The 18,947-nt window shown below is 41.2% G+C and overlaps 2 protein-coding genes across 2 annotated transcripts; both read left to right on the top strand.

Moving 5' to 3' along the window:
- The first annotated feature begins 35 nt into the window (after positions 1–35).
- ctxn3 (cortexin 3) lies at positions 36–2,545 on the top strand. Its single transcript, XM_020618785.1, has 2 exons — positions 36–1,343; positions 1,974–2,545. Exons 1-2 carry the CDS (start codon positions 1,313–1,315, stop codon positions 2,390–2,392), a joined length of 450 nt encoding a protein of 149 aa, XP_020474441.1. The 5' UTR covers positions 36–1,312; the 3' UTR covers positions 2,393–2,545.
- Positions 2,546–4,374: 1,829 nt separating this feature from the next.
- On the top strand, positions 4,375–18,603 carry lmnb1 (lamin B1). The gene is given in 12 exon segments (XM_020618746.1): positions 4,375–4,955; positions 8,161–8,317; positions 8,617–8,742; positions 9,699–9,869; positions 11,170–11,295; positions 13,312–13,532; positions 13,651–13,722; positions 13,724–13,868; positions 14,010–14,114; positions 15,011–15,130; positions 16,565–16,675; positions 17,516–18,603. Coding segments are annotated over 12 exon segments (1,752 nt in total). The 5' UTR covers positions 4,375–4,599; the 3' UTR covers positions 17,558–18,603.
- Positions 18,604–18,947: the final 344 nt, after the last annotated feature.

Genomic DNA, 18,947 nt, shown 5'->3' on the forward strand with positions numbered 1-18,947 from the left:
ATTAGCATCAGTGGTACAGACAGTGGGGGGGGGGGGACCAACCCTAGAAGTGTTTAGATTTTGTCTGAAAAAGGTCAACAGTGAAGGTCACACAAATATAACAAAAAAAATCCCATCTTTTACATGGGGCAGCATAAAAAAATTCATATCTCACTGAAATGTTATCAAAATCATTTGAAATTTGCCACACATATGTAGGGTGGCAATGTCTATCACCACACCAAATTTCATCTGGATCTGAAAGCCATCTAAATTTAACATTAACACCATTTAACGCATTTTTTCTACCATAACTTGGCCTGTAATGAAGACTGAACCCTGAAATGTTCATGTAAGATGCACAGTATTACTGCCCATTATATCCCAAATGATGATCCAGATCAAGGATTTTAGGACATTTGGTGTTGTTCTGAATCTCCTTTTTCACAAAGGACCTATTTGTCTGAGTGAATGTTGTGCCTTGGTGAAAGGTACTTGTGCAGTCTGCTCCTGTTCCAAATGGCTCACTTCTTCATGCCACTGTACTTGTGTGCAGATGCACCTGCTGTAGTTTTTTTGTTTGTTTTAAATGATGTTTTTCATTTAGTATGTTTTATGGGGTTTTGAATTGCATTCATGATTTATTATTTAGTACTGACTGAAGAGGGTGTTATGAATCTGTCTATATAATATACATTGTTTACTGGAAACTTTGTTGTTGCACGTGTTGGCCAGGACACATGCAAAGGAGATTTTTTTAATCTCAGTGAGGGTTTCCTGGTAAAATAATAGTTAAATAAGTTTAATAAAATATATTAGGCTGCCCAGTAAGCCATGATATTTGGCCAGGCTCACCCACCAACTTTCCTCCTATGCCTGGAAACAAAAAAGGAAGAGCCTAATATAAGGATAGACTAGTTTTGAAAAATAGGGTGTGTTTGTTCCAGGATTAAATGACTGAAAATGTGTGTTTTTGAAAATTTGTACGCCCTCCTGCATAATATCTAGGGACTTTGTGTCTTTACACTGTTATTTTGAGCTCTGTTAATAAAAGCAGCTGCTGGGTCTCTTGAGACAGTCCGGGTGTGGAGGGACAGAGGCTGATCCGCCCCTTCCTCCCAGCAAAGCCGGGAAGCATCTCAGCGGGCTGGGAGGCTGCTGGGCCAACAGACTGGGATGGAGTCTGGTCCTCCATCAACACGCACCTTCATCTGTCTGTTCCGTGTGTGGCTGTATTCCATCTGCTTGTCGCATAGCCTGTGTTACCGAGAGTGAAGCGAGCAGGTGAAGGTAGGATGGCCCAAACCAGCAGCTCGTCCGTGGAACTCTGACAATGGATCCGACACCCCCGCAAACAGACAAAGGTATTTATCAGTCCCATGCTTCCTGACGACGGTGCAGCTAAATGTGAATGCGTGTTTTCAGATTGGGTTTGTGTTTGCATGTGTCTGTCTGAACAGGCTTCTCTGTGGCGGTCACTGAAATGCTGAATGTGGCGGATGGTCGTTTTTTAGCGTTGCACTTGTTGAGCGATGCTGATGTGGGGCCACTTTTACAATGTAGCTACATGATTGGATTAGCCATCAAACCCCACCTGTCAGGCTGCAGCTTTGTCATGAATGAACAGTAGCGTAGGCCTGGATGATGAAGTTGCACCGCCCTTGTGATTCCAGCAACTTCACTCCCATCTTCTCCTTCAGCTCAGGATTCTGTCACAATGCTGCGTTTTCTGTGCTGCCATCTCAAAACCCACGTTCGTATTACACATGGTGGAGGCATATTCTGAAAAGCTGGGTTAATAACAAAACTACACAACCAGTCACAAGTGTGGACACATATTCCCATTCAGTTTAATGGAAAAGTGTGTCCAAACCTTTAACTAATATTGTATCTCCATGCACAGACAACACTATATGAAAATGAATAATTAACCCTGTCAGGCCTTTGTGGTTGACATATGTTAACCAGCATGCTTTGGTGCTATGTCTCTCTAGACAGTGAGGTCCATCTGAAGGGGCTAGACTGGGCTGGGTTGAAGTGCATGCCACAGCACCCCATGTGGGATCTGCAGCGCCACTGTCCTGGCCCCACCACACACTTTCCTTCGTGGACGATGGAGGGAGAGCCATTCACCTCTGCTCTCCCCTCTGTGTTGTACTCTGCCGGGGGGCATTTCATTGCCCTCTCCTCCTCGTCTTCCTCCTCATCCTCGACAGATTCAGCCTTTGCTGCCGTGTCTTTGGAGCAAAAGACAACTTTTGCCTTGGTCGTATTCCTCTTAGTTTTTCTCCTCATCCTCATACTGCGATGCTTCCGTATCCTGCTGGATCCCTACCGGAGTATGCCAACTTCCACCTGGGCTGATGGCCTTGATGGTCTGGAGAAGGGCCAGTTTGACTATACTTTGACTTAGGGTTACAAAATACACACATCCAAGCACACTAGCATATGTTGATGTATAAAAACAAAAACACAACGCCAGCCTGTCCTTGTACTGTTCTGTTTCACGCTGCTGTTTTGTTTTTGTTTTATTCTTACATGCACAAATAAACTAAATGAGAACCAGTTCAGAATTTATTTGCAATTTGAAGGTTTTTCACTACAGTGTATCAACTGGTAGCTAGAGCCATGTATGCAGCATTTGTCCACATTACTAATTAAATATGCAATCTCAAAACTTTGCAAGAACACTATTAGTAATGCATTACTTAGTAGCACCTTACAGTAATATTACTACGTTTTCAGTAACAAGTAGTTTAAAGGATTACAATTTTAAAAATGATAATATTACTGTTACTAAACCAAATAACACTACGTTACTGTGTTGCCTGAATGCAATTTGACTGTTGTCAGGTTCACATCAGCTACTAGCCAAAAAGGTAAATGAAGGCCAGAGGAGGTGAGAGGCCTGTTTCGTCAGCTGTATGGACTGTCTTTATTTTGAGGTTATCTCACTAAAAGATACAAAGAACATTACTGTTTTTGTAAACTCTGTGTGGGCAGCATAATACTTCTAACCAAGAAAAATACTATCTTGAAAGCGTCGCAGCACAGTAATGTGAAACTTGTTGGACAAAACAGTAGTGCCAAAAGGGAGGCCTCTACTGCCACTGATGAATGCACTTCAGCCAAACAAGAGAAAATTAACTTCACAGCTGGACACACTGAAGACGTTTGTCACTGGGTATATCATAGTAGAAATGTTCCCCATTTCCAGTGCTGACTTAGCCTCATATGTTTGCTAGCTGCCTCGCGAGAAAATATGCAGGATCAGAAGGTGCACTTTGGAGTGCAGCAAGGCCATGAACCAGTTTCAGGCACATGTACAATGTTATTGGTGCAGAGATGGAACAGTTTCATCATTCATTCATTCTTATGGACTGCTTGGCAAAATCAAAATTTGGTGGAGTATGGATTTGATGTAGTTAACAGCTGAGTAATAAAAGTGAAGTAACAAGTAATGCAGCACATTACTTTTGCTGAGAGTAATGTAATTACTTGTCAATTAGTAACGTGCATGTGTTTTATGTGTAGTAACTGATTAGTTTTCAATGGCCTTGTCCATTTCTGAAAGTGAATCATTAAACCTATGTGTGCATTTTGTAAAAAACTTTTAATTCATATGGAGTTTGCCTCAATTTGTGACACTTAGAACAAATTAGCCTGTGCTTCTGTCCTCTTCTGCATATTTGTAATGAATTTAAATGAATACTTGCCTTTTAAATTTTGAATACACCTTTTTTTATGTTACTTATTATTTAAAGGTTTTTCATACTAAAGCAAACGATTGCAGCTGATTCCAAAATGATACATACACCTTTTAATAAAACCTTTATTCATTTAACAAAACAACACAGAGTTCTCAAGTGTTGTTCTAAACAGCCATACATGAATTTTTTTTCTTAAATGAAATACAGTCTAAAATTACAGCGTGTAAAACTGAGCACGATGTGAACAAAGGGGAAGTAAACAAGATACTAAATATTTATTGCCAGGTTTTGGCATGTGATAGTTTTGACTATATTCATTGACACAGTAATTGATCTCTTACATGATATTTAATGTTTTTTTCTTCCATTTCCAAACCAAACTTTAACAACTCTCGCACCATGTCTTCCCTTTCTGCCCCATACCTTCTGCATGATAGCAGCCTGCATGCTTGTTGCTGGCACATTTAAACAGAAAGATGTTGGTCTCATTGCAGGTTAATCGTTGTTGGAAAGGTTTTGTAGCGTTTGGTATTTGTGTCTGGGCACTAAGATTCAACAAACGGGGTCAGCGTTTGTAATAGAGATTGACTCCACCTACACGGAAGGTTGTTCGGCATGCATCGGTTAGGCTTACAAGCGAATCCAAAAGTTCAATTCAAAGAACGCATTGCGTTGAACTCCGCCATTGGATGGTGGCAAACGACGTAACATTTTTCAATGAGCCGCCATATTACACCATTACGTTCATTCGGTAAAGAAAGGGAAAGGTAGGATCCAGCTGCAGGATACTATTAGGAAGTGGGGGTTGTTGTCGGGCGTTTGTTAAAGCGTTGCACCTACACCTGCGGTGTCCTAGTTTAGTTGTTATTTTTTATTATCTTCACACGTTTTATCTAGCTACTCTTCTACAATGGCGACTGCGGCGGCAACTCCGACCGGCCAAAGAAGCACGTGCGGCAGCGGCACACCGCTGAGCCCGAATAGGATAACCAGACTGCAGGAGAAACAACAGCTCAGGGACCTCAACGACCGCTTGGCCGTTTACATCGACAAAGTTCGTAGTTTAGAGTCCGAAAATGATGTCCTCCACTTGCAAATTAGCGAGAAGGAAGACGTGAGGAGTCGGGAGGTGAGCGGACTGAAAGCGCTGTATGAGACCGAGCTAGCCGATACCAGGAGGTGTTTGGATGATTCTTCCAAAGAACGGGCCTGGCTGCAGATTGAGCTGGGAAAGATCAAGACTGATCATGAACAGCTTCTACAGAGGTAAGCTTCTAACAATATAATGATGTTGTACTGTCTAATACTGAGAAAATAATACGGTAAAAGGTTATACGCTTACTTTGATTTTCGAGCCACTTTTGCAACATAGCGTACGTAACTCCGTCCAGGGGGTTACGTTCTCTTGTGTGGTATTGGCGTCACTCAACTCGGCCATTGAAAAACACGCTTTATGGTTTTATTGTCCCTTGGATCGTTTTGTGGTTCGTTAGAAGACACTTGTAGGTCAAATATATAACGTTATGTATGTTCGGGCTGAACGATTATGGCAAAAAATATTGAGATGACATTGTTTAGCCATGCATTTATTTAACTTAAACTTTTAAAAGTCGGGTTTCTTGAGTCATAAATACAATTAAACAGAAAAACAAATTTCATCTGCCTAGTTATAACTGATAGCTCAGAGGAAAGTATTACTCTATTTATTAGCAAAGCCAGAATTACACATAGGAAAGTATTACTCGATTTATTAGCAAAGCCAGAATTACACATAAACGTTGTATGATAAAGTATCAACCAGATACACTTGTAAGCAGGCACACACAAAGTAGCAGCTAGGCACTGGCTGCTGTGAAAGCCAGCTTTACAAAATATCTTGATAAGAGTATAATCCATTTACATAGTACTACAGAGAGATCGTCATCAGATGGACAGTTAATAGGCAAATGTGCCTGTTGTACTGTGGCAGTGCATGAAAAATTGGTCTTACCTTCTGTTAATTACCCAAAAGTGTTCCTAGCTCAGGTAGTGATGTGCAAATGAAGCTATGAACCAGTATTGACCCACTTCATCAAGTACATCGAACATGGGTTCATTCATTCATTCAAAGCTTCGTTTCACTGACATCTAGTGGTGAAAGAGGAGACGGCAATATAATGTCTTAATTATATGAGGGGTGTAACTAGGCTTTGTGTGGATGATGTAAATACATTTTTGTAAAGATTGGTCAGTCGGTTGATTCTATAAAGGTATATAGTGTAGTAGTTGGGAGAAGGCCTGCTTTGGGAAACAGGATGTGCTAGTGTAGCCGGCCATCAAGTTAACTATCTGCGTTGTGTCTTTAGTGACGAATCGTAGACAGGGGTTTGCCATCCACAGGAGAGTTTATTCTCTGTGTGAAACACAACTAAATCAGTACAGTAAGTCAGGTCTCTCTATTCACATCTGAAGGGCAGAAAAGGGCGGCAACAACAGACTCCACGTGAGAGCTTCAACCTAGCTGAAACATTGCAACTATGGCTAGTTAGCACGTTAATAAAGTTGTGTACTTCACACAGGAAAGAACAATTTTCACACCGTTAGCAACTATGCAACAGAAAACGGTGGCTTATAACTCTGTGCCATAACAGTCTGAACGGTAAAGTGCATTCTTTTAATGGAAATAAAACACTTAAAATTACAGGAGCAGAGTATACAGCTCACCTCTCCTCAGCTTTCCACAGTAGCTGCGGAGGACCGCGAAGAAACAGGAAACAAAATAACGGGGCAATGGCCTTCAAAATAAAAGCTCCTGACCAACAAAACCATTCAAGGCAACACATCTATGCAAAAATATTGAACAATATGACATGAAACAAAGAACTGAATGCATTACATGGAGATCTCAACAATAGAAGTGGGCATTAACCCCCCAAAATAAAATAATATGCGCTGTAAGGTTTTGAGAATGTTCACGCTGCATATTCATCTGCTACACTAGGACGGTAGGGTGTGATTATGTGCATGGGATGGAGATTCATAGATTTTTATTGAGAAACTATTTTTTCCACTGTTTTTGGACTTTTGAAAACACACGTTCACATGGCACTGATGAGGCTGGTGTACATAGGTACTGCTTTGCTAGCAAAAACAAATGTGGGTACATATTTTTGTGCTCGTTCCAGTAGGTCAGAGGATCTTCACGTCTTTCCAAGGGAGGATCTGTCATGTGTATGGTGCTTTTACATGCCTATGAACTTGCTGAAGCATGAGCAGCAAGGCCTCGTGTTATGAATCAGTATTGACTGTTTGAACCAGTCACATGATTCACTCAGGGGACCCAAGCAGTTTCTGCTTCAGCTGTCATCGGTCACATGTCTTTTTCTGCACCAAAGCTTCAAAGCAGTGGTTCAAGGAAAATGTCTCTTTGAGTTTGAAGCTTGTATCAGAGCATTGGTGTCAAACAGCCATCACTACACTCAGGTTTCAGACTAATGAAAATTTGCACCATGTTGTGTATATCCAATTGCTTGATAATGTTTCCATGCACATCCACGAGTATCCGGTACACGGGCTGTCGTCATGTGCTGCAGGTGCTAGTGCATCTGTCAGTTGTTGCTTCTGATACCATTACTGGGAAAACACACTGGAAGAGTTGGTGTGTAAGCGCTACTGAATTGTAATTCCATTCATTCCACACTGAAAGCAAGTTGTGAGCAACGTGTTGCGTGTCTTTATAGTCATCAGAACAGCTGTCTGTGGTCTTTACCAGGCCAATCAACAACACAAGTGTACTGGACCATAAAACATTTTCATTTAAGATCATCAGGCAGAAATCGTGTTTTTATATAGCCTATAGATTTATAGAGTCACAGAAATAATCTTCTGTGAGCATTTGGAATTGACCCTGTACACTCACCCAAATTCTGAAGGTATATCCTGAATCCTCATACTTTTCTAATGATGTGAAATTAACATGCAAAGCAAGACGAATGGACATAACAGACAAACTGATTAAAATTATATCTTGATATTTTGTGCCTCTAGAGATTGCATCTGCACTCTCTGTTCCTATGATAAGTTTCTTTCCACTTGATTGATGACAGGCAATATGCCCATGTGCAGAGGAGTGAGGCATTTAACAAAAAAAAAACCCAGACAAATTCTGATCTGACCATTCTGACAGTACTCGCATGGTCAAATATCAGATATGAATGGAATCTAGGACCATATGAAAGTGGTTCAGATCTGATTTGAAAAAAATCCAATTGGTTTGTTCACGCCTCAGATCTGAGTCACTTGGAGGAAAAAGCTCAGATTTGAATGGCAATGGAAAGATGTAGGCGAAGGAGTTTCCAGCACTGACCATTCAAGTTGCAGTTGAGACGGACACAAATCCTGCTTGGTTTTGGGTCTGACATGTGTCAAACTTGTATCATAAGATCCTTGCATACAGTCATACACTTAGTATGCCTTGTCCTCCTCCTCGCAGCTACAACAAGAAGGACTCAGAGGCAGCAGGAGCCCAGGCTAGGCTGAAGGACTTGGAGGCTCAGCTGAACTCTAAAGAGGCCATGCTGGCCACAGCACTCTCTGAGAAGAGGGGCCTTGAGACCACACTGGCTGACCTGCAAGAACAGCTGCAGGAGGTACAGCACTGCAGTAACATTAATAGGATTAGGCTAGAGTGACTTTCTTTCCTCTTTATTTGTTCCTTTTGACATTTGAAAGAGGAATGCAGTGATTTTGATTGTGCTTATTAAAAACAAAAGTATATCTGTAAATATTGTCTACCTTTTATTCTGAATCCTGTACGCAAACAAACCATTATTTGTGCTGGCTTTTCAGGTACTTTGTGGCGCGACCAGGCCACGGTTTTGTGCAGTTCTGGACTTATGAGTGCAACTTATTTAGACTTATTTTTACCGTACTGCTTTTGTGTTGTCAGCTGGACACTGGCCTTGCTCAGACCAAGAAGCACCTTGGAGATGAGATGCTTCTCCGTGTCGACTTGGAAAATCGCTGCCAGAGTCTGACTGAGGAAGTCGAATTCCGTAAAGGCATGCATGAGGAGGTGAGATTTCTACTTTTATTAAGTCAAAGTAGATAAGATTAAGGAACTAAGGGTACAAGATATCAAAAGAGAAGTAAAGGAGAAATAAAATGTTGGAATAAACATCTTCCCTGAATTGATAATCTCCATTCTCACAATGACTGTCAAAGGTCGGCTGAACAGATGACTTTGTCATTTTAAATAATGTATAAACACCTTGAAAGCAGTGTTTAGTACTTTAACAGCAGAGGAGAATCTCCACCATCACCCTGATCCATTTCAAGTAGGGGTGGGATTGTGTGCACGCTGGCCATACCATAGTCATTTAAGCATTGTTCAACTCACCTAAATGCTTGCTTAGTATCTTCCTATAATGAGCTTTTCTCATTATGACAAGATACTTTTCTCATTTTTATGATGTGTGTTCACATTAAAATGTTTCTCATTATTATGCCATACTGTATTTTCTCCTTATAACGACACAGGCCACTGTATTTTCTCATGCTAATGCGAGCCCTGCACAGCTCAGAGTGAGTGCAGTGCACATGCTCACTTTGTGCAGTACGATCATTCAGTTCAGCAGCCTCTCTCTCTCTCTTTCTCATCAGCACCTTCCATTACAAAAAGGTGTGTACGCTATCAAAAATCTGCATGTACTCCTTTAGGAAAATTTGTAAATCCCACCCCTAATGTCAAACGTCTTTGGAATATCACCAGACTTTTAACATCAGAGAGAGCTGATGTGGTTTGTCTGAGGTATCATGCAACACAATCAAGGAGCTACAACACAAAAAACATGATGACCTTGAGTATTTCTTCAACTGACTGATGTCTTTATCGTATTTTCATTTTTTCATTAACGGTGATGAATCACTTTGTCTCATTTGATTTGTGCAACCTGACCAGAGTTGACTTTAGTTAATTAAGACAGGCTCAAATCTGAGAGCATTAAGTGCTGACTGTGTGCTGTGCTACAGGAAGTGAAGGAGGCCCGGCAGCGGTATGAGACCCGGTTGGTGGAGGTGGACTCTGGACGAAAAGAGGAGTATGAATATAAACTGACTCAGGCCCTGGCTGAGATGAGGGCTCAGAATGAGGATCAGATCAAGATCTACAAGGACAACATGGAGAGCACCTACGTGGCCAAAGTATGAACACACACGCGGTTTCAGTACATGCAATGAGGCAGCGATGAACGTATACAGCACCAAATGGGTCTTTGAAAAAGAATTGTCCCCTTTAGTGATTAAATTGACTAATCTACCAAAGGTCATTGATAATTGATTGGGTTCAGCTGCAGTACATACCCTGAACCCTGTTCAATTTACATAACACTTAATTATTTTTCAGCTATGTGAAGTTATTTAAAAGCTTGAATCAAGCAACACTCTATGCCAGGGTTAAAGGATATTCTAGACGATGGCAGGAAGGGGCTGACTGTCAGTCTGGGAAGGGTTTCAAATGGGTCTTTTCAACTGTTGGAACCTACTGAGCTCTAACAGAACATGTGTACCCCTTGTTACGGGTTCTGCTTTTGTTTCCACTGCCCAAAACCCACTTTGGAGGTGAGTTCCCAGAGATGAATTTCAGCACCCCTCAGGACATTGTACTAAATGAAGTTCCAGGAGTGTGAGGAGGAAGAGTCTGAAATGTTTTATGTGCCAGGTCTTCTTAGGGTGCTCCTGACTGTGTGTGTGTATCAGGCTCTGACACGGGACAGAAGCAGAGCGCCTGTGAATTAAAATGCAGTGTTTTATTACAAACATTTATCCACCTTTGTGTGGCTAGTCTTCACAGATTTACTCACCAGACATAAAATCTACCCACATTTGGCACTTGGCAGGTGTTAGTGACTAGCAGGGTCAAATTTCATTCTCAATAAACATGAGATTTTTCTTTTATTGTTGCGAGAAGATAACTGATGGGTAAGATATTCAGTTTTATTACCACTAAATAACTTTGTGTGATCACTGGCTGCTTTGGTGTAGTGTATTGAAAAGGGTTTCTTTTGCTGTTGTGACTAAGGTATTATTGAGTGTTGTATGTTTCTTTTTACACTAGCTTGGTGTGTGATTTTTGTTTGCCTGATACTTCAAAACAAACTACAAAAGAAAAAATGGTTTGATAAGATTGGATAGAGTGAGGATGATCATTTGGCAGCAAACACCACTAACACCATAATACATTATAAAATATGAATACCAAAATGTATTCATATGCCTTCTGTGTTATTTTGGCAAACAATTTTTAAGTCATCCTCATTGTTTACTATGAAGTGAAACTGCAGGTAACGCCTTTTTTGAAAAGCGAGTGTACCAAACAGCTCTTTACCAACCAGCTTCCTGTATGTCAGGAAGTGACTGATGCAGCTCAGTTCCCCTTAGAGTAATAGAAAGGAAACAGTGTTGATGTTACTGACTTTTGAACCATCTGTGCGTTTGTGTCCAGCTCGAGGACCTGCATCGGTTGTCTGAGATGAATGGAGCATCAGCCAACATGGCCCGAGAGGAGCTTAGAGAGTCAGCCCTCAGGATTGAGAGCCTCACTGGCCAGCTGGCAGGACTGCAGAAGGAGGTTGTCATTTTATCTTGTGATTTAAGTTTTTATCTCCTGACAGAATTAGTCTTAAGCAGCAATATCTGATGAAACCTGTAAAATGCAAAGGTAACCAGCACTTTCATCTTGGTATTGAATCATATTCTGACTTACCTGTTTTAGAAAATGCCAATTAACTTTACATAGATCTGTCATAGTGACCTGGACAGACAACAAAAAAGAAGCACTCAAACTAGTCATGTTGGGAGTTTCTGGATACTAGTAACTCCCATAAAAATGCAAGGTAACATGTCTCTGTGTAGGTAGGTTGCTATGTTTGCACGGATTATGCTAGAAATCACCCAGTTGTTTTAAAAACAACTTAACTTTCAATATCTAGAGAAATGCTAATTAATTTTTAAAAAAAATCCATGAATATCAAGTCAAAGATGAGTCAAGTCTTTTACCAATGTTAGTCAAGCAAGTTTGAAGTAAAGTTCTCCTGTTCACTGTAGCGATGGAGTACTTCACGGTGGTGGAGTGCTTTTGTTCATTCTTCGAAACATTGCATGCAGTTTATCTCCTCATCAGAACAACTACAGCCAGAGCTTTTTGCTGACATATAGATACATCGTGCATCCAAGTCCACTGCTCCAAAAATTAGTTAATTATCTGCTAACCACCTCCCGGAAAGCTTTTCTGTCACCTAGCAACTGGTGCCCAGCATATACCACATCCTGAAAAGGTACTACTATTATTGTCTTCATCTCAGCATTGAACTTAAAAATAGGTTTGACATACTGAGTGATGACTTCCCTCCGCTGGCTGCTGTAGTGTCAGTGGTGTTTGGCATAACCCCAGGACCGACACTAGACAACTGAGTGAAGTACTGGTCAGTCACTGACACAAAGGTCATCCATGTTTTACTGCCTCGCCTCATTTTTCTTTAAAACTTTTAACTTTAAACGACCCTGGTTTGAATCACCGAGCAGATAGAGCGGAGTGAATTGAATCACAGTAGGATCCTCAGCCCCAAAATCTACCTGGGCATCCTCCTGTGGGGTGCATGGATAAAATACCTGGCTGGCATCTACCATAGGAATGTAGGAAATAAGAACTATAAACACAAAAGGGGAAAAAAATGGAAGCCATTTTACTACGTAGCCTACTTACCCATTGTAGACACTCAAAAAAAAAAAAATGTAAAAATCAGCATAACAACAAGACACTATGCTTCTGAAATGCTATCGGTGAGGTCAAAACCACATCAAAGACATGACACCACAGATCTGTGTCCGGTGGAAATAAGGGGTGATGGGAAGGAAGGTTGTATAAAGATAGCATGTGCTTCCAACTGGACATGTTCACTGTTTGAAATGTTACATTAAGGTTCTGTGATTAATGTGAATAGTAGAAGTCTAGACGAGATCTGGACGGCTATGAGCAAACAACGCCTCTGCCTGGCAGAAAAGTAAAGCAAAAACTTCTTCTGCAGTCAGTCAAGAAGCTAGAGGTGACAAGAGGCTGGCTTCTGAGGAACAGCGATCCAAAGCAGCCCTCAAAATCATTATGAACTACTTCAAGAAACACCAGCTGAAGCTTTGGAAACTGCCATCATGTCCCCTGACTCGAGCATCACTGAAAATTTGAAACATGCTTTGTGTGCAAGATGATCTAAAATATCAGAACTTGAAGTACTTTCTAGGAACAGCGGTTGGAAATTCCTAAATCTAGAATATAAAAGACTACAAAAAGTGTTGGAAAGCTGTGACATCTGCTAAAGGAGGGTTGCCAAGTACTGAGTTAGGTGCCCAAACTTTTGTCCATGCTGCAATTGCTGTATTTTTTCTCTTTATGTTCATGAAACAGAAAGCAACTATGCATTAACAATTGAAATTCATTTTTACACTGTCCTACAGGGGTTGTATTTTCTATTTTTCACTTCAAAATCGAAATGTGTAATTTTCCTGACAGTGCCTTTTGCATACGTATACAATAAAGTGGTTCTGTGACATGTTTGCTGACTAAAGCTCTGACCTGCTTGTCTATATTCAGACTCGTGTTTGGCGTGATCGTATAGCGGAGCTGGAGGCAGCATTGATTCAAGAGAAAGACACAAGCCGGAAGCTGCTGGCAGACAAAGACCGTGAGGTGGCTGAGATACGAGCCAAGATGCAGGAGCAACTAAATGAGTATGAGCAACTGCTGGATGTTAAACTGGCTCTAGATATGGAGATCAACGCCTACCGCAAACTTCTGGAGGGAGAAGAAGAAAGGTTAGGACCCATAAGATTTGCAAGCGATGGCATTACTTAAATTTGTGCTCCTTTTTGATATAGCCACTTAGCTTCTCTTGTGCCCTGGATATCTAACTGTAGTGTGTCCCTCCCACAGACTGAAGCTGTCACCCAGTCCTTCATCTCGTGTCACGGTGTCCAGAGCCTCATCCAGCAGCCACAGTGTGGTGAAAGAGGAAGCGTGTAGATGTGGAGGAACAAGAAGCCAGCAGCTCGATGTCCATTGCCCACTCTGCCTCGGCCACAGGACCCATCTGCATCGATGAGATCGACATAGACGGCAAGTTCATTAGCCTCCACAACAGTGGAAATGAGGTAAGCTCCTGGATTTTTAGATGTTACACGCTTTTAGTTGCGTCATGGTTATTTGTAGATACTGCTGAAAACTTCTATTTCAGGAGCCACTGTAACCTGTTCTCTTTTCTTTTTTTATGTTAATGACTGTGTCTGTTTCAGGACCAGGCCATGGTGGGCTATGAGATGATTAAAACTATTGGAAATGCTACAGCCACCTACAAGTTCACACCCAAATACGTCCTAAAGGCTGGCCAGAAAGTTACAGTAAGAGTTTGTTCAAATCTTCTTTCAAAGTCCAACAAGAAATAAAAAGTGAAAACTAATTTAAGTCATGTAAATTCAAAAGTAATTTGAACATTTACAATAAAGGAAAAACAAGTCTTTGGGAAAAAAAAACAAACACAAGTGGTCCTTTCTCTCTGGAGCCTGTCGGTGGTCTTGACCTTGGCAGGTGTACGCGTTTGACAGCTGAGCCAGAAGGGGGCAGACTTGGTCCCTGCTGTCCAAACAGGCAGCCTCTCATTGTCTAAGTTGTTAAAAACTGTCACACGGTTTCTGTCTTTCCAATAGCAGATTTAGCATTTTGAGATTTGAGTTAAGTACTAAAACATGACAACTCAGTGGCTGTGTTGTTGGGCTGCGTTCCTGGGGATACTGAGGGAAGTGCTGGTTCTGTTTTACTGTCTGCTCTCAAACTCTCACTTTCCACATGACTGAAGTATGAACCGAATCATTTCAGATCAATGTAAAGACTGACGCAGGTGGACTGTGTGCCTTCTAACAATACTGCCTTTAAGATCACTGTAATAAATGTATTATCAGTCTTCATCTCTTCACAGAGAATGAAAAGACTTGTCTACACTAAGAATAAACACCATTCTGGCTGGTTAATGTGAAGATTGGAAGCATAATCCTCTTTTGTTCCAGGTTGCTGAACAAACAAATGCAGTTTAATATAATCTGGATTAAACCTCTAATGTCAGAGAGGGCCTACTAATATCAGTTGGTTCTTGACCTCTGAGCAAAAGCTCAGTGAACTAACTTTGGATATTTCAGGATGCAGTGTGTGTGTAGTCAGTCACTTAATGTGAATATTGTGTTAAATATAAAGATTTCTTGGGGACATTGTGAACCCTTATGTTCCTGTTTGCTATATGCAGGTTTGGGCATCTGATGCTGGTGTGATCTCGAAACCACCATCAGACCTGATTTGGAAGAATGAGTCCTCCTGGGGTTCTGGGATGGATGTCCACGTGGTGCTGAGCAATCCACAGGGAGAGGTGAGATGATGCACACACATTTATCAGCTGTCTTGATCCCTCTACTCTGTCTCCTGCCCTCTGTGTTTGTCGATTTGGTCTTTACTTAGTGGTTATATTGATGTGATATCACCACCTCTTATCTCTAGTCTAGTGTAATAGTCACCCATCCATCCCCACACCCATTGGTGCCTATTGTTGGAGTTATTTGTCTGGCCAAAACCAGGGTTTCCACAGGCCCTTAAAATCTTAAAAGATCTAAAATCCAGTAATCTGAAATTGTAGGCCTTATAATGGAATACAGTTTTGATGGGTCTTAACAATTGATAATGCTTTGGTTAAGTTGATTATTTTAATGCTAAGATAATGTTGCTTCTAGGGCTGTATATCACCGCTCATCACAATACAATCATGGATCACTTCTCTTTGCCAGTGATCCAGTGTTTACTGATACTTACAGTCTGGCTCTCAAAGTAAAAGCACAAAACATCAACCTTTACATTTTGCATCAGTGTCATCAGATCGCAGGGTGTTTGATCGATATATCAATTCAGATTGATACACCCCTAGTTACGTCTGTATGTCGCATTAACTTAAGTTGTGCTTTTACAGTACCTGTTTTGGTGACAAGTAGTGCTGCCTGTGGTACACTGGTTCCATGTTGTAGTTCTTTCTCTCATCACTTCATATTTGTCATGCTGTAATCAAACTACAAAACCAAACCAGATTATTTGCAAACTCTGCAGCCTGATCAGAACTGATTGGAGAGCACTCAGGGAGCATGTCGTGGTCATTGACTTTATCAGAATCAGCTTTATTTATTTATTTAGACTGAAGGTTGAGCAGACCCTGTGGTGTGGTCGCAGCAACCTGGAGCTGGGGGGATTTCCTGGTTCTGAAGCATACACTTAGCAAAGAGGAATCCATTGCATGTGCTCCTTCTGCACCCCTCTGTCACCGGTCACCGACACGCTCCATGGCCTCCAGTCCACGGCTTGTCAACGCGCTCCGGTAAAGTGAGGTGCGTTCAGTTGGTCTCTGTTGTCCTCCACCTCGCATTGGTTCCTCTTTGACACTTTGTTTATCCATGTGTGACCGGGCCAGTATACAGGCCTAGGCAACTCAGACCGTAGTAACTTTTAGTAGTTCCCACTTTTTGTGATTGAAGTTGCAGAACACTTACTTTTTACCCTTCTGGGGACGAGTTGCATCCTGGAAGTGGGTCTTCAAAGGATCTAAAAAAGGCCTTAAGAAGTCTTAAATTTAACCTGATTAAACCTGTGGAAAACCTGATAACAAAAACCTTCAAGAGAAGTGTTAGTCAGCTGGTTGTGTCACGGTTAAAAAGCAAAATAATCTTCAGTTATGTTCTTGATGGTAGAGTTTTGATACTGGCGTGTGTGTGTGTGTGCGTGTGCGCGCGCACACCCATGCCCATATACCTGTGTGTGGCAGGAGGTGGCCAAGAGAACCACAACATACAGAACAGCAGTAGAAAGGCAGCAGAGTGACGACGATGATGACAATGGAGTGGAGGCCATTGAAGAAGATGTCTTCCACCAGCAGGTGAGCCTAGCAGCCACAGCTGTCTCCTAACCTGTATAAGGGCCATATAACATGCTACATCTGATGATCTGTGGGTGACTGTGCACTGTTCGCAGCAACCAACGTGTACTTGTACAAGTTGCACTCATGTCAATGTGGGAGGAGGAGTTCTCTGGTATTAATGGACTGTAGGTATAAGCGCCATTGGGGTTTTTCCCATTACAGGAACGTATCGGAACATATTGTGCTGAGTAACACTTGTCATAGGTTCAGAGTTTGTTTCCACTACGGTGCGCCTGATTTGGAGGTGCATTCAGGGAGCTAAATTTCAGCATCCCTCAGGAGGTGGTAATAAAATCAAGTACCAGGAATGTGAGGGGGGAGGGGTGCATGTGCACACAGGAATCGCTAGTGATTAGTTAAATATCTGCATTAGCATTACAAGCGCCATGTGTAAACACACTGCTGACTGGGTGTGTGAGAAGGGTGCAGCCCCTCCCTCAACTAAACAGACCGACACAGAGAAAGTACAGCGGCAAAACAAAGCAGGACGGTCCACGTCAACCCCAGAGGCTGTTTGGTGATTAAGGGAAGTACTGGGTAAGGATGACTGAGCATTCAACAGCCCGAGCTAGACATCCTGGCTACACTTAAACATTCCTATATATCAAGTATCTAATCAATATCTAACTGACTAAGACTTTCAATATAATACTACAAATTTCACTTTCTGTATCAGTACCCATTAATACTGATAATTATGATCACTATGATTGTGATCTTAAGTTTTCATACCATTTCACCTCTAGTTTGTAGTATTGTTTCCACAGTGCGATTAATGTGAGTACTGTTTCTGTGCAGCGGGACCTTCGCAGTGCCAGAAGAGGCTGCTCCATCATGTGATCCCATTGCACCAATCGATAACCTCTTCCTCTGAGCCCAGCCAGTCTGCTGCCGTCTGTAATACTAGGCCTATTTTTCTATCTTTTGTAGTGTGTTTCAATCAAATGTGTGAATTTTATAGTATTTTATCTTTCTGGTTCTTTTAAAAAAAACAGTTTATTTTTCACAATGTATCTCAAAAGAACAAAACGTGGTTGTGAAACAAACTTGGGATTTGTAGTCCCCCTCCCTTTCATTTTTTAAACCACGCAACAAGTAGCTAAATCCAAGAACAGACTGTGTGAAGAAAATGAGCCACATATTTAGTCATTTAAAGATTAGATTTTAATTTTGTTTTTTACTTTATATTTTATCTAATTATCCATGGTGTTTTAGGCCTTTGAAGTCATGCGACAAGCCAGAAGATGTCAGTAATTAGTTTAGGTCATGGACATGTTTAGATCTTTTTCTATTTGCTGAAGCTTATTGAAATACTTTATTTAAAAATACCTGGTAAAAGAAATCTACACTGAAAAGACAAGTACACTAAAAGCCTGTGTAATGAATTATTTGCTCCTGTCGGTTTGGACCTTGACTGGACAAATGATCAGCATTATACAATATGAAACCTGTTGAATGGCATTCTTCTGATGTCTTTAGAGAAAAGGAAAAACATACTATGATTGTGTTCATATGAAGTGACAATTGAAGCTGATTAGCAGTTGTCAAGAAGACAGAAGTTGACATTGTGGCGTCGAGCCCTAGTGGTAGCATGATAAGGATTTAACTAGACTGAAAACAGCTAATTTCCACCAGGATCTCTTTGTTTTTCTCTTAAAAACCTTGTGCCATCAGAATAATTTGACAGATGTTATCTGATTCTACACCCAAGGGCTGTAGTGTGATGTCAGCTTCACTGACTTTGAAAAGAACAGTGCACCACTAATTAAGAAGCATTGATTGTACTCAACTTTTGATATGTTAAGTGTTTGAAATATGTTTTGTGTTGGTGTGTTATATGCATGCTATGGCTGTAATCTTCATAGATGATTAAATGTCTTCTTGTACTTGTGCTTTACTTTTTCATTCATTATTCCACCTAGTTAGGCAGGAGTAGTCACAGTAAGAAATTTGAAATATATGTTATATGGGCAATTAAAACCGTAAAAGCATAGCAATCAAGAAAACGGCAATATAAGATAGATGGCACGCAGAGTGCAAACTCCACCAAGGGCAGTTTGGTTTCTCCATAATGGCATAAAAGCAATGTTCCCATGATAGTTTGACCCCCACAATATGATTGTTTGTTTGACCATGAAAACATACTGCTGCCTTTTGGAGTGATGCTGATATTATCAAGTCCCCTCCTGCTTCAAGCACTCCACCTTCATCCCGCTTCCCAGGAAAGTTG

This window comes from Monopterus albus, unplaced genomic scaffold (assembly GCF_001952655.1).
Source record: "Monopterus albus unplaced genomic scaffold, M_albus_1.0 scaffold209.1, whole genome shotgun sequence".
NCBI classification, from domain to species: domain Eukaryota; kingdom Metazoa; phylum Chordata; class Actinopteri; order Synbranchiformes; family Synbranchidae; genus Monopterus; species Monopterus albus.

What these genes read in the sequence shown, in the direction of transcription:
- ctxn3 (XM_020618785.1), top strand. Translation starts at nt 1,313, where the DNA reads ATGGATCCGACACCCCCGCAAACAGACAAAG. An exon ending in ACCCCCGCAAACAGACAAAG is followed by an intron (nt 1,344 to 1,973) that starts GTATTTATCAGT and finishes ATGTCTCTCTAG; the next exon opens with ACAGTGAGGTCCATCTGAAG.